This window comes from Mauremys mutica, chromosome 10, assembly GCF_020497125.1.
Source record: "Mauremys mutica isolate MM-2020 ecotype Southern chromosome 10, ASM2049712v1, whole genome shotgun sequence".
Lineage (NCBI taxonomy): Eukaryota > Metazoa > Chordata > Testudines > Geoemydidae > Mauremys > Mauremys mutica.
Window position 1 is genome coordinate 37,042,669 of NC_059081.1, and position 13,506 is coordinate 37,056,174.

Sequence of the window (13,506 nt, forward strand, 5' to 3'; positions counted from 1 at the left end):
AGTTTTTGCCTAAAGTGGTTTCTCAATTTCACTTGAACCAAGTCTTATATCTCCTGGTGTGTTTTTTTTCTAAACCACATTCAATCCTGGATGTCAGGCAGTGTCTAGCTTTCTACCTGGATAGGACTAAACCCTTTCATCTCTGTTTGTGTCATATACAGACTGAATGAAGGATCAAGCAGTCTCTTACCATATGATCTCCAGATGGATAACTTTACCACATCATGACAGCATATGAAGTAGCTCAGTCTACCACTGTTCAGGAGACATCAATTGCATTTCTAAGTGACATTCCCACTTGCTCCTCTGTACAGATGTTTACAAACAACTATGCCATTGCTACTGCATCCTGCTCAGGTGCACACTTTGGAAAAGCAGCCCTGCAGTCCTTGTTTAAACAGACTTCTCCTGCAGGTACTGCTTGTGAGTCACCTACATGAATACATGGCTGCATCTACTCAAAGAAGAAAATACAGTTCTGTGCTGTAACTTGTTCTTCGAGATGTGATGCAGACGTATATTCCACAACATGTGCTCTGCCCCCTCTGCACCGGAGTCTCTACTTCTGACATTTGGTGTGAAGGAATTGATCGGGGTCGGGGCAGTGCCACCCTGATATGGCCAGGGGAGGAGCTAAGGCCACGAGATGAGGACACCACTCCTCCGGGTACTGCTAGGCAAAGTTCTCCCGCTCCAGCGAACTGGGCACGTACACTCCTATATGGAATACATGTCTACATCACATCTCAAAGAACAACTGTTACAGTAAGTAACCATCCATATTTTAGTCTTCCCAGGTGGGCTTCTGAACCTGTGCTGACCCCACCCACTTGAAGGATTGAGGCCTTAGTTAGCCCTCTTTGGATATTCTTGAAAATGTTCTGCTGTGCTTCCTTGCTATAAAACTTGGTTTTCACACACAAGATATTTCAGGGGAAATTCTGGTAAGTGATTGTCAGGAAATAAAATCAGGCATCCAGAACTAATTGATCACTATAGAGACTCTCGCAAGCACAGTACCAAGGCAAACTCATTGCCATCAACAGTTGGCCAGTTCAGATTAGTTATCTTGTTATATCATAAACCTGCAAGTTTGTAAACAAGGCATTTCAGTTAACCCTGGCAACTTTCTTGTACCTAATCTACTGGGCCAACCCCCTCAGCAAACTAAGCTTCTGTGGGTGGCAGTCTCCTAACATCAAGTATTAGTGAGACCTCCTTCTTTGTTCTGAACTTGCACTTGTTTCTCTTCATAAAATTCAATCCCAGCATCTCCAATGAAGGTTTTAATAGGAGTCTTATTTCTACAGTGTGGTGTCATCTGAGCTGCACATCTAAATGTTTTCTGTAAAGGAGGAAGAGTTTACAAATGGAATGGATAAAGCAAGATGAAAAGCTTCAATCAAAGCAAAAGTGCTGCGACTGCAGAAGGATCTAAACAAGGCAGGACAGGAAAAAGAAGGTTCTTGTCTGTTGCTATTGCACTGAACGTCTTAATGGATTGTATTAAATCATGGGCCCCGTCACTGTGCCTCATGGAGTGGGGAATTGCAGGTGGTAAATGAGACTCCTCTAGGCACACTTTGGGTGTAACAGAGAGAGTGTCATTTTTTATTCCAAAACATAAATACTGTGCAAGTGAAAGTAAACAAAAACACAGGACAACAAGAGACTATGTCACTGCAATCTTAACTTTGGACCCACTCGTTGATCTTTATATTAGGTACAAAAAAAAAAGCCCTTTAAAAGTTTTCATGCCACTATTGCACACCCAATCTTGGGGCTATCTGGGAGTTGAATTGGTTCCAGCACAAATTAAAGTAACCACAGGTCTGCTCTAAAGTTGCAGCCAGCTGCCATGGCACCAAATACCCTTTTGGGCAGTCAGGGATCACTGGATCTCCCCTTTCCATTGGGAACATTCTACACACCGAATGCTGCCTGGACTTCCTGACCAAACTTACCAAGCTGAGCCCAGGCTGGTCCTGGGAACAATAGCACATAGCTACATCTGAGACCATTTAGAAAAGGACAACAAAAATAGCAAATGGCTAGATTGACTGACTTGAAAGAAAAGATCAAAAGTTAGAGTATACAGCGTGGCTACAGGATTATTTGGGTTGGTAGATAATAAGTCTATGAGTAACAGAAAAGTTTACATATGAAGGAGGGAGAAAATATTGAGAGTGGAACACAGTGGCGTATAATTGGGAGTAATAGGATGAGATTAAGGAATGAGAAATTTTAGGGTAAATATGACAGTAACAGGGTAAAGTATTAGCCAATGTGGACTAGATGACCCAAGAAGTCCTTCACACCTGTCAGTTTCTTTCATACTTTTCAGGTCTGGAGTGGATGCTTACAACATACACAGAGACCTCCCGATTTTCAGGTGTAAAGAACCAGAAAGAAACTGCTGTGCTCCTGGAGCAGGTACATCCTTATTTTAAATGTAGCATTTTTAACAACTGCAGCATTTCATTTTGAGAACCTGGCTATGTCTAGGTTTGACTCAATGCTTAGTTATAAATTCTTGACAGAACCAACTGGTGGCCATTCAGTGTAAGAGTACCAGAGTCCAAGAATTAGAGATCTGAATAATGAGTATCCAGAATTAAAGGAAGAGGAAAGACACTTTTTTAAATGTCTCAAAGTAAGACTAAAAATGTAAAACCAATTGAGAGGGTGATTCTCTCTCTTAGAAAAAAACTGCCTTTGATATTTTCATCAAGATACCTTGTAATATGAGGTCACTTCATTAATATTTACTGTAATCATTTGCCTGCAGATAAGCCTAGACACCTATAGCAAATTGAAATCAATAGGAAAATCCCATTAGGTGCCTGTCTGCATGTGTAAGCACCTAACTACCTTTAGCCATAAGGCTATAAAAATGAACTTTAAGAAACACTATTTATTATTACACAAGACATGTTTATTTCATCCTGCTTTACTTGTGCTGTTAGTGATTGTATTCCAATGACTTTTACACAACCAGAGGACAGCAATCCTGCAAATGGTACCTGCAAGGCTTTGTATGACTACCAAGCTAAAAGGGATGGGCTAAGTTTGCAAAAAGGTAGTTAACATCTTCCTGTTTTTTTCCAAATCCTATTTCAGCTGAAATGCTAGCTCAGGGGTAGGCAACCTATGGCACGTATGCCAAAGGTGGCACACAAGCTGATTTTCAGTGGCACTCACACTGCCCGGGTCCTGGCCACCGGTCCAGGGGGCTCTGCATTTTAATTTAATTTTAAATGAAACTTCTTAAACATTTTAAAAACCTTATTTACTTTACTTACAACAATAGTTTAGTTATATATTATAGACTTAATAGAAAGAGACCTTCTAAAAAGGTTAAAATGTATTACCGGCATGCGAAACCTTAAATTAGAGTGAATAAATGAAGACTCGGCACACCACTTCTGAAAGGTTACCGACCCCTGTGCTAGCTTGAGGAATGAGACTGAGTGCAGTGGAGAATAGGGTCCTGTGATATAATGCTGTAGTAAGTGTGGTTTGTCATCTAATTTTAATTCCATCTTAAACTAGCCAACAGAGACATTTAAACTTAATTAGACTGTGCTACAAAGGAGGCAGGGGAAGAGAGAAGTTTTAAACAAGGGTCCATGCAGAAATGGCACAATACACATGTATAAATCCAGTTGAATTAATAAAAATACATTCTCTCAACAGGTGACTTTATCATCATTCACCAGAAGGATGATAATGGATGGTGGTATGGGACCCTAAAGGAGAGAAAAGGTCACTTTCCCACTACATATGTGGAAGAGTTCCCTACTTCCATAGATGAAACATCCTCAGAAGCATAAGAAAATAATTAAGATCATTGAGGTGCCTAAAGATCATATTTCTTTAAATTGTTCAGTTTGTTAAATAATCAAGGTCTTTTCCTTGCAAAGTGATTCAGATCAGACATTAAATCTACCCATTGTTGCTTGAGTTTGCCTTGACTCTTTTGTTGAACCAAGTGTACTGACACCTTTCTCTCCACTGATGTAGAACCGGAGTGTGACGAATGTTTCTATTATTGTAAGCCTTTACTAAAAAACAAACTAGTGACTGCTACTTTACTCTTGGGCTACGTTTCTGAGTGAGTAGAAACACCATCTCTCTATTAATGTGGTATCCTGATTCTTTTGGAAGCTTTTAAATGCAGGACTCAAATCCATTGAGGGTAAATTTAGCATAGCCTATTGGATTGCTTTAGCCTTATTTCCTTGAAGATGTTGTGCTGGCTTTCTTTTGAGTTACAAGTTTAGTGATTGGATTTACTGCTAGTCCACAGTTACCTGTGCAGAGACAGTGGACTGAAGAAATATTTGCTTCAATTATATTGTTTAAAATGAGTTACCAAAAATACATCTGGCTGATAAAGATGGACTAAAACGTTTCACCATTTTTCTTTATTTAGAAAACGGAATATTAAAACATACATAAATATTTCCTTTCACTCCACTGTTATGTTAATACAAAAAAGGAAGAGCAGGGAATGCACAGAGGGACAGGAAGACAGGTATGAAGCCAATTTTACATGTAGTTGCAGATTACTTATAAGACAAAGCTGTAAAAGCTTTTCTGATGTTGGCAATAAATGCTGCAAAGTTGTTGGTTTCTCTCACTTTTAGCTGGAGTTCTGCTATACAATCCAGAGGAGGAGAGCTGCTTGTCACTAGAAGGAAACAATTAGAAAACAATTTTTATTTCCAAGACAAGTGAAGCATGCTGTGATACTTCCTAGTCTCAAGTATTCTTCCCCCGAAAACAAGACTGAGTCAATTATTTCACAATGTTTGACTTGATTTTTTCATTTAATGGGTTGGGAAAACAGCTATATGCCAGCTCTGAGATGCATTTTAGTTCATTATATTAAGGGTCTCTTACCCTTTCACTGCTTTTAGTGTCTTAGTAATCTAACCATTTTCTGTAGCTTTGCATGTGCTCCATCTGTCTATTTTAAGCCTAAAAATCCATGGACTGATTTTCAGCCAAGGAGAAAACGGGGAGAGAGAAAGATTAAGAGACGCTGGGGATTAGAGTATAGTTTCTACCTGAAATAGTAAAAATAGAGGTCCCTCATCATTGCTATCTGCTTCATTAATTTCAGAGGAATGATGGAGGAATAATAGGGTTTCTATTGTGAAAATTAGGTTTAAGAAATTCCAGTAGTAAGAGAGCAGTAAGTTGAAAAGCAGCTCCTAAAAGCTGTATTTCCTTAGTGCGTTTGGGTTATGGTGGAAGGAAAGGATCGTTAATGCTGTCTGAATTTGAGCAGTACATGGAAACATTCAGAGGGGCATGAGTGAGTTCCCTATATTTAATGTCTCTACCATTTAATGCACAAATTTTGATTTGTTAGCAGTAGGAAAAAAAGTTGAGTTGTTTGTTAATGGGCTCCCAAAGTACAGATTGGGAGCTGTCTCTAAGTGTTGGCATCCCAAAAAAATTCAAAAAAGGTGGAAAAAACTGAGATGGTCACTCACACTCCTTCATGCTTTACTCACTTCTCTTTTCTCAGCTTTCCCCTAGCCATTGTTTTGCTTAATATCTCAAGGGCCATCACTTTATACATGCAAAGGTGGGAGAGGGAAACAGTTGTGTATTTATCTTATCATTAAAAGAATGTTAGAGTTACAAATTCAAACATTCAAAAGGTTAGAAAATGCCAGAATTAAGTTTGTTTGTGCAATCTTCATTGAGCCCTCTTGTGCATCAGCATGGCGATTTAATTACATGAGCACATCCTACTTTTTCTTCTGAAATCCTATTTGTTTAAAGTGATGTGATGTTTTCCAGATGGGTACCCTAGGCCAAATTCATTGATGCCAGGGAGTTTGCATAGAAGTTAGAAGGCCAAGTTCTGTCCTCTATTTTCTAATAAAACAGTTCTAACGCTTAGAAAACTGGCCGGTCTAAGGTTTTGGAGAAGGTTTTATGGGCACTGTCGGAAGGGTTTTGGGCACCTTGAACTATTACTTACAGTAGGAACCGGCGGGGGCAAGGGCTGATAAAGAGCTCAAAGTGTGGTCTGTTTCAGAAAGGCACCGCAGTGGCTGGGAGGAGACTGCCAAGGGATGGCTGCCATTACAGTGCTTGTTGGGACACACCATCTGTAGCAGTCTAAAGACTGAACTGTTCAGTATGGAACTTGAGACCCCTCTTTGTATGTGCACGTGCACCTCTCACATGAGAGTGGTTCAAAAACCACTTTAAATAAAATACACATTTAATCTCTACACATACCTTCATAGTCTCCCTGTTCGTTTATAGAAAGAGTAAACGTGTATGGCTTGTCAGGATCTTTGTGGTCAATACATCGAAATATAAACTGCAACTGTTCATCTAAAGCAAAAGCAGAAACAGAATTCAACAAAACCACTAACTTCACATAGGACACTAAATGGCATCCACATCCAGTTACATTTCAGTTAGTAAAATATATTCTTGAGCTGACAAGTGTAATAAACCTAGACTTCTCTTTTTGTAAAAAGGGAAACCCAACTTTTAGGCTTAAACTATTTGAGTATCCCTTTAAACTACTTGACAGATGAGTATAGGTCCAATGAGTGCCCAAAATAAAATTAATGTTGGATCTTTTATTACATTTATATAGTCCAAAATATGTATTTTGGACCAAACTTTAAAGATTTTAATCATTATAAATTGAGATTAGTTTATCTGAAACGTTTATAACTATTTGTCTTATTTCACCTCTATCCAGTCAGAAGCGTTCCTATGGCAGTAGCAGACATTTTTATTGCTTTGTAGCCATACAGAACAGCCAGAAGAAAGGATTTCTATTGCTTTGCAGCAAACAAATCAGCAACACACAGTTCAGATTGACTATTAGTGCAAGTGAAGATAAGTCACACTCATAACCATGTAAATACCACAGTAAGTTTTTTCCAATGTGCAAGCACAATTAAAAAAAAAAAAATCTATCCCATTTGTCTAGTGTGTGAGGGTGATTGTGTTTTGCCGACTTGTCAGGGGTATGACTAGGGCAGAGGTTGGCAACCTTTCAGAAGTTGTGTGCCGAGTCTTCATTTATTTACTCTAATTTAAGGTTTCGAGTGCCGGTAATACATTTTAACATTTTTAGAAGGTCTCTGTAGTGACGCGGCCTGGCTCCCGGCCGCACCTGAGAGGGAGGAGCCAGAACAGCCACCACAGTGGGCGGAGCCAGTGCCGCCTGTCCCCGCCCCCCAGAAGTCAAGGGGCGGGACAGGAAGTATAAAGGCCCGGCCCCAGCGCTCAGTTGCAGCCCAGTGGCCGGAGAGGACAGACGCTCCTGACCGAGCTCCTGCTGGACAGAGCCTTCCCCGAGCCCGGTACCCTGAGGACTGTCCGAGCCTTCCCCGAGCCCGGTACCCTGAGGAGGACTGGCCGAGCCTGCCCCGAGCCCGGTACCCCGAGGAGCTGCCCGAGCGTCCCACCGACCCGAGCCCTGAGGAGCAGCCCGAGTTAGCCAGCCCTCAGAGGAGCCCATGGTGTGGGACCCAGCGCCGGATCCCAGAGATGAGCAGGTACCCATGGAGGGGGAGATGGAAAGTAGCCCGGGGGTAGCTGACCCCAGTCTAGCTACAGCAGACTTCGAGCCGATGTCAGTGTGTTGCGATCAGGACCCCACCGACACAGCAGCAGACTAACTGCTGCTGTTAGGGCCCCGGGCTGGGACACAGTGGAGTGGGTGGGCCTGTGTCCCCCCTGCCACTCCTCTCACGGGTGGCAGTCTCCCCCTCACACCAGAGCTCAGACCCAGAGGTCTGGACTCACCTATTGTTGCTGCTCAGCTCCTGCTTCAAGGATCTGAGCCCCTAGAACTACTGTTTGTTGCCCCGCCCTAACTGAGGGCTTGAGCTTAAATTACTGTTTATTTTGCTCAGCCCCTGCCCGAGGGTCTGAGCCTGCGAACTGCTGTGTGTTTGCTCAGCCTCTGCCTGAGGGTCTGAGCCTAGAACTGCTGTTTGTTGCCCGCCCTGACTGAGGGGTTGGGCTTAAATTACTGACTCTGTTTGCTCAGCCCCGGCCTGAGGGTCTGAGCCTAGAACTGCTGTTTGTTGCCCGCCCTGACTGAGGGGTTGGGCTTCATTGACTGTTTGTTTTTGCTCAGCCCCTGCCTGAGGCTCTGAGCCCTTGGACCTTCGGAGACTGACCTGCTGATTTAGGCCGTGTAGTGACGCAGCCTGGGTCCCGGCCGCACCTGAGACGGCCGAGTCCCCACACCGGCCCCTTACAGTCTCTTTCTATAAGTCTATAATATATACTAAACTATTGTTGTATGTAAAGTAAATAAGGTTTTTAAAATGTTTAAGAAGCTTCAATTTAAATTAAATTAAAATGCAGAGTCCCCTGGACCGGTGGCCAGGACCTTGGCAGTGTGAGTGTCACTGAAAATCAGCTTGAGTGCCGCCTTCGGCACGCATGCCATAGGTTGCCTACCCCTGGACTAGGGTAAGTAATTGAACATATGTGTACTCGGAAACTTACCATAAATTCTGCGTATTTCTAGCCCAAGCCGCTCTTCAAACAGTTCTTTAGACTTATTCAATCTTTCCAGCCTCTCTTTGGTGGCCTTGTTTTTAGCAGATAACACTAAAAAGTGTCAAAGCAAGAGTAAAGCATTTTTAAACAAATTTTAGAACACTGGAAAATCCTGCAGAATAAGTCTGTTAAAAGCAAGTGTCTTCTTTTTTGAATCTCTCTGGTCATGACAACTACCCGATTTCTATTCATGTAAATCTGAGTACACTAATTACACACTCTAGCGTGGGGCTATTTAGTTAATATTATGAATGCTATTTTAAGAATCAAATATCTGCTTTAAAGTATACTTTGTCATTCAAAGTATTGTTCATGTAGTTGCCAGTTATGAAAATATAGCTTGTTAGAACAAGGAGTTACAGGATTTTAGTTTTTTTTATTCAGTGCTCCACTGATAAGTGACCATTTATATACAACTATTCAAAGAAAGCACTACCTTATCTCTACATCCTAAGCCACTATTGTCGATACTGTAATGCTTGTACAATATAGACATGCTAATTACAAAGATTCGCACAGCTACAGTGCTGGAAACACCTATTGCAAAGCCACCACTATACTCTTTAGAAGACTTCACATTCTAAAAGTCTTGGAGTGTTTTCATGTTCATTCAATTTTACAACTTACTTTCCTTTTTTCTGGTCAACTCTTCCTTGAGCTCTTGGATACGATCAATAAAGTCTCTCTTTTGTTCTTCTTCATGCTTTATTTTGGAATTAATTTCAGTTAAGTTCTCTTGCTTTTCTTCAATGCATATGTTCTGCTGGAGGATCTCTGTGAGGAAGAGAAAAAACTTGAATATTTACAGTTAGCCTTAGTTAAATAAGTCCCTGATTCTGCACACACTTTTGTACATGTACATAGCTTTATGCACAAATGGTTCCCTCAAAATCTAAGATTACTCATGTGAGTAAAGTTACGCTTAGGTGCTACAAAAACACATGTGCATAAGTTATTTCACCGAGACAGAGAAGTCAGCATTCTTGTTTGTATGAGGCAGCCCTTCTACTGCGAGCATCAAGTACAAACAAAAATTATTCTGAACAGTTTACGTGCTTAGAAGGAAAGCACAGAATAACTTCTAAATGAAGGCCCTCTGGCATCTCCTGGCTATTCAAAAATGCAACTTGGCTTGTTTTCAGTGACAGAACTGCACAGCTTTTGAGTTCCTGTCATTTTAGAAGGGTGCAATGATCCCATCATTACACATTTTGTGTCAAGAGATCTATCTGTAACAGTAGACTACCTATAGCTAGTTACATTGTGATTTTTTTATCCCTAACTTTTAACAGTGACTTGCCAAGCTAAAATGAGTGAGTTAATCCTAGATTTACAAGCTGACCTTGCCCATTAATCAGGATGTGGGAGGCAGTTAGTCCAGAAATAAAAGTTATTAGCCATGCAAAACTGTACTCTGCTGCACAAGTAAACTTTGACAGATAAGTAATTTTTTGTTTTCTTATCACAGTAAACTGACTTTGTACCACAATTGGTATGTTTTCTTGAGTTTTGCAAGGCTCTCCTTTATTCATTTCTTATTAAGTGGCAACAACTTACTCAGTGCTATACAAGACAGATCGTTTAACTAGATTTTGGGATTTCTGGGTTTGAAGAACATCACCTATTCTGTTAATGAAAGCATTTTGACCAGAAATCCTGGTCTAATATCTTCATTTTGGCTTTGCAGTTCACTTTGAACGGAACAATTTTAAGATGAAGTGTTTTGTTCTGACAGAACACATTAGTTCATTTTAGAATAAATATGAGCCGAGACCATACCATTTCTGTATTCCTGAATTTTGTCAATCATTAGATCCCCTTCTTTTAACTTCTTGGACCACTTCTCTGTAATAAAGAGATTTATTTTAATCAACTGAAGACAGAGTTAAAAATAAATTAGCTATGTAAACTCATGAATATTGTACCTGAGAGTGCTTTTATGGACTCCTTGCATGATTCTTTTAGTCCCAAAGTCTGGTTGGTGTGTTCACTACCACAAATACTTTTGAATTTCGTCCAGAATTCTTTGATCTCTTTTTCAAAAAGGATTAGTTCATCTTCTGTTTTTATCTGGGACATAGTGCTGCAGCAAACATAAAAGCACAACACAATCACACAAGACAATCTGAGCTGTTGTAGATTAATAAAGAGATTTATTCTCCCCAATACTGATTGCTATTGAAACTTTAGGTGGTCGTGTTCTTGTATGTTTTTGAAAGCTCTATTGGTGACTTTTAAGCAACAGTTAGGTTACAGCATTCAATAGAACTTACTTGTATTGGCCATATTACAAGTGGTGTGCTGTTTAGATTGGTTTACTCTATTCAGCACAATTATGAATATAAATAGCTCTAAAACTGTCTAACTAAAAACTAAGGATGCAACATCATGTTTACTTCCTGTTTTGATGTTTTATCATACACATATAGAGCAGAATAGAAGATATACGGAGGTGTGGCATCATATTACTGTGCATGTAGTTTTTCCCCCAAAACTCCAAATACTGTATTCCACTCAAGTAAAGAGGGGAAACTGCACCTGCTGACTCATTTTGAACTGAACTAAACATATGGGAGGGATTTGTCTGTGGAAAATAGCAAAACATTTTCCCCTTCCAGAATGAGAATCAAGGGAGGGATAGCTCAGTGGTTTGAGCATTGGCCTGCTAAACCCAGGGTTGAGAGTTCAATCCTTGAGGGGGCCACTTAGGGATCTGGGGCAAAAAATCAGTACTTGGTCCTGCTAGTGAAGGCAGGGGGCTGGATTCGATGACCTTTCAAGGTCCCTTCCAGTTCTAGGAGATTGGTATATCTCCGATTATTAAATACTATCCAGTAGGAAGATTTAACTATGGTATAAACAAAGAGAATGTTTTGAAATGGCTGCTACATATTGGACTGGTAAAAATCATGGGAGTAGGGAGAATTCCCTACAAGTTTATCTGGGTAGCGTACTGTAATCCTAAAATAAACTTTTGAGACAAGTTTCCAAATGGCTTCAAGTTGCTGTTACTATATAATCACCTTCTGCCCAGGCCCATCCAGGAGTGAGTCCTTATTATGGACTGAGTAGTTTTCCCTTTAAAAAAGAGCTATTTACATTTGAAGCAGCTATTAAACACAACAGTGTACAAAAAATATTGCACTGACATAATTATGCATTATTGTAAATATCAATACATGCATTATACTAATGCTGTACACATAATTAAACATTTTGTTTAGCCTGAAAGAACAAGGGGGTGGGGTGGGGAGAGAGCAAGACTGTTCAGTCTGAGAGCAGTTCTACTCTGAGAATTACTATAAGGGATTGGTGGCTACTTCTTCAGCAGACATTTCTTGTATGTATTTAATTTTCATTTCTGCTTACTTTACTAATGCCTTCATCCTGCAGACTTAGGTATTTAACACTGTGCGTTGTCCCAGTGACTTCACTGAAAGTCAACACAGTGCAGAAGTCTTTGCTGAATTAACGTTTTATTCCTGCCTGGACTGCACTGAAAAGACAACATAGCTTACTCTCCTGGAGCTGTATCACATTACTGACGGAAGGGTGACCTAATCAGGTTCCAGAATCTCTATTGTTGGCAATGTACAAGCCAGCGAGAGCTCAGCTTGACTTTCAGATTCCAGGCTGACTTTGCAGGTTAATGTGAAACCCCATAATACCACCTTTAATTTTTCAGCCTAAAAACATATTTCCTGGCTGATACTTTGCACCATAAGGGTGCTCTGCTACTATTCCCTCATTTGCGTTCTCGTAACTGCCAATTTTCTTGATTTTATGTGCAGCCTCTGATAATGATCTGCCAGGTCCAGCTTTAACATGCTGTAGGTCTAACTGCAGCAGTCATACATGTCAGTGCCACACAGCTGGCGGCTACTTTGGGCCAGATCCTCAAAAGCATTTAGATGCCTGACTTCCACTGACATCAATGGGAGTTAGGTGCCTAGATGCCGCTGAGGAGCTGGGCCTTTAAGCCTGGTTAGACAGCAAAAAGCAGGAGCACGAGCACCGGGGGGAGAGGGGGTTCTAGCCGATTCTGCTTCCCCCACCCCTGAGCTGCGCAAGACGCCGGACTGTGGAACAGCTCCAGGAGGTGCCCGTGTTTACTGCACCGCGGCCGAGCTACGTTCAGGGCGGGTCACACTTTCGAGCCCAGGCCGCTAATTCAGTGAAAGCGCCACCTAGGCCGCCGCCTGGCGCCCCTCTGCTCGCGTCCCGGGCGCTGCGCCCCCTTCTCCTCAGCCCGCGGGCAGGGCCCGGCTTGGCCGCCCAGCCATCACCCCGCGCAGCTCCCCAACACTCACCGCCAGAGTTTGAACCGTAACCGTCCTGCCGCCACAGCCGCCGCCGCCACGGCCGCTCTCTGATTGGCCCCTCCTGCAGCCAGCAACAGCGCACGCAACGACTGGTCCGTTCCTGGCGCAGCCGGCAAAGAAGCTCCCTCGCTATTGGCGGAGCGGCGTGGAGCATGATGGGAGTTGTGGTCCGTAGTCAAACGGTGAGTGGGAGAGTGACGGCGATTGGGGAGGGGCCACCCACCTGGTCTGCCCCGCCCCGCCCACAACTCCCCGCCGAGCGGCAGAGACAGGAGCTGGCGGAGGCGCTGCTGGCTGGGATGCGGGGGTCAGTCTCTGGGGCACCCGCAGCCCGAGGGTGGGGTCATGGCCAGCCCGTGTTTCTACCGCCGCTGGGCCCTTGGTGTGAGGCTAGCCGGGAAATAGCCCAAACCAGCCCCCGGGCCCAAGGAGAAGGGGGCCGCAGGCTGTGCCCGGCGGCGGGCGCTAAATGGCGCCGCGCGCCTTGTTAAGGTTGCGCGCGCCCGCGGATTTGAAATCCTCGCTGCGAACGGACGGCGCCTGCAAACCCGCTCTGCTCGGCCCCGTCAAAAGGCCGCTAAGCCCCGAGTGAGGCTTCTCACCAGTTCATCAGCACAAA

The 13,506-nt window shown here is 42.6% G+C and overlaps 2 protein-coding genes across 4 annotated transcripts in view; one reads left to right on the forward strand and one right to left on the reverse strand.

The window, feature by feature from the left end:
* CERS6 (ceramide synthase 6) overlaps positions 1-3,758 on the forward strand; it is a 235,840-nt gene extending 232,082 nt beyond the window's left edge. The window contains exons 11-12 of one of the 2 annotated variants that reach the window (XR_006582637.1): positions 1,311-2,433; positions 3,697-3,758. The gene's annotated coding sequence lies outside the window, so the exon portion shown is untranslated. Of the gene's footprint in view, positions 1-1,310; positions 2,434-3,696 lie in introns of those variants that run through there. The other variant, XR_006582638.1, reaches the window with a different exon arrangement.
* Positions 3,759-4,442: 684 nt separating this feature from the next.
* SPC25 (SPC25 component of NDC80 kinetochore complex) lies at positions 4,443-13,279 on the reverse strand. 2 transcript variants are annotated; one of them, XM_045032766.1, is made up of 7 exons: positions 11,935-12,113; positions 10,491-10,648; positions 10,345-10,410; positions 9,193-9,339; positions 8,512-8,616; positions 6,265-6,363; positions 4,443-4,693 (listed from the first exon to the last, which is right to left on the reverse strand). In XM_045032766.1, exons 1-7 carry the CDS (start codon positions 11,949-11,951, stop codon positions 4,569-4,571), a joined length of 717 nt encoding a protein of 238 aa, XP_044888701.1. In that variant the 5' UTR covers positions 11,952-12,113; the 3' UTR covers positions 4,443-4,568. The 2 variants fall into 2 exon arrangements, with proteins under 2 accessions (XP_044888701.1, XP_044888702.1); XM_045032767.1 differs by lacking the exon at positions 11,935-12,113 and adding an exon at positions 12,876-13,279 and having other exon boundaries at positions 4,445-4,693.
* Positions 13,280-13,506: the final 227 nt, after the last annotated feature.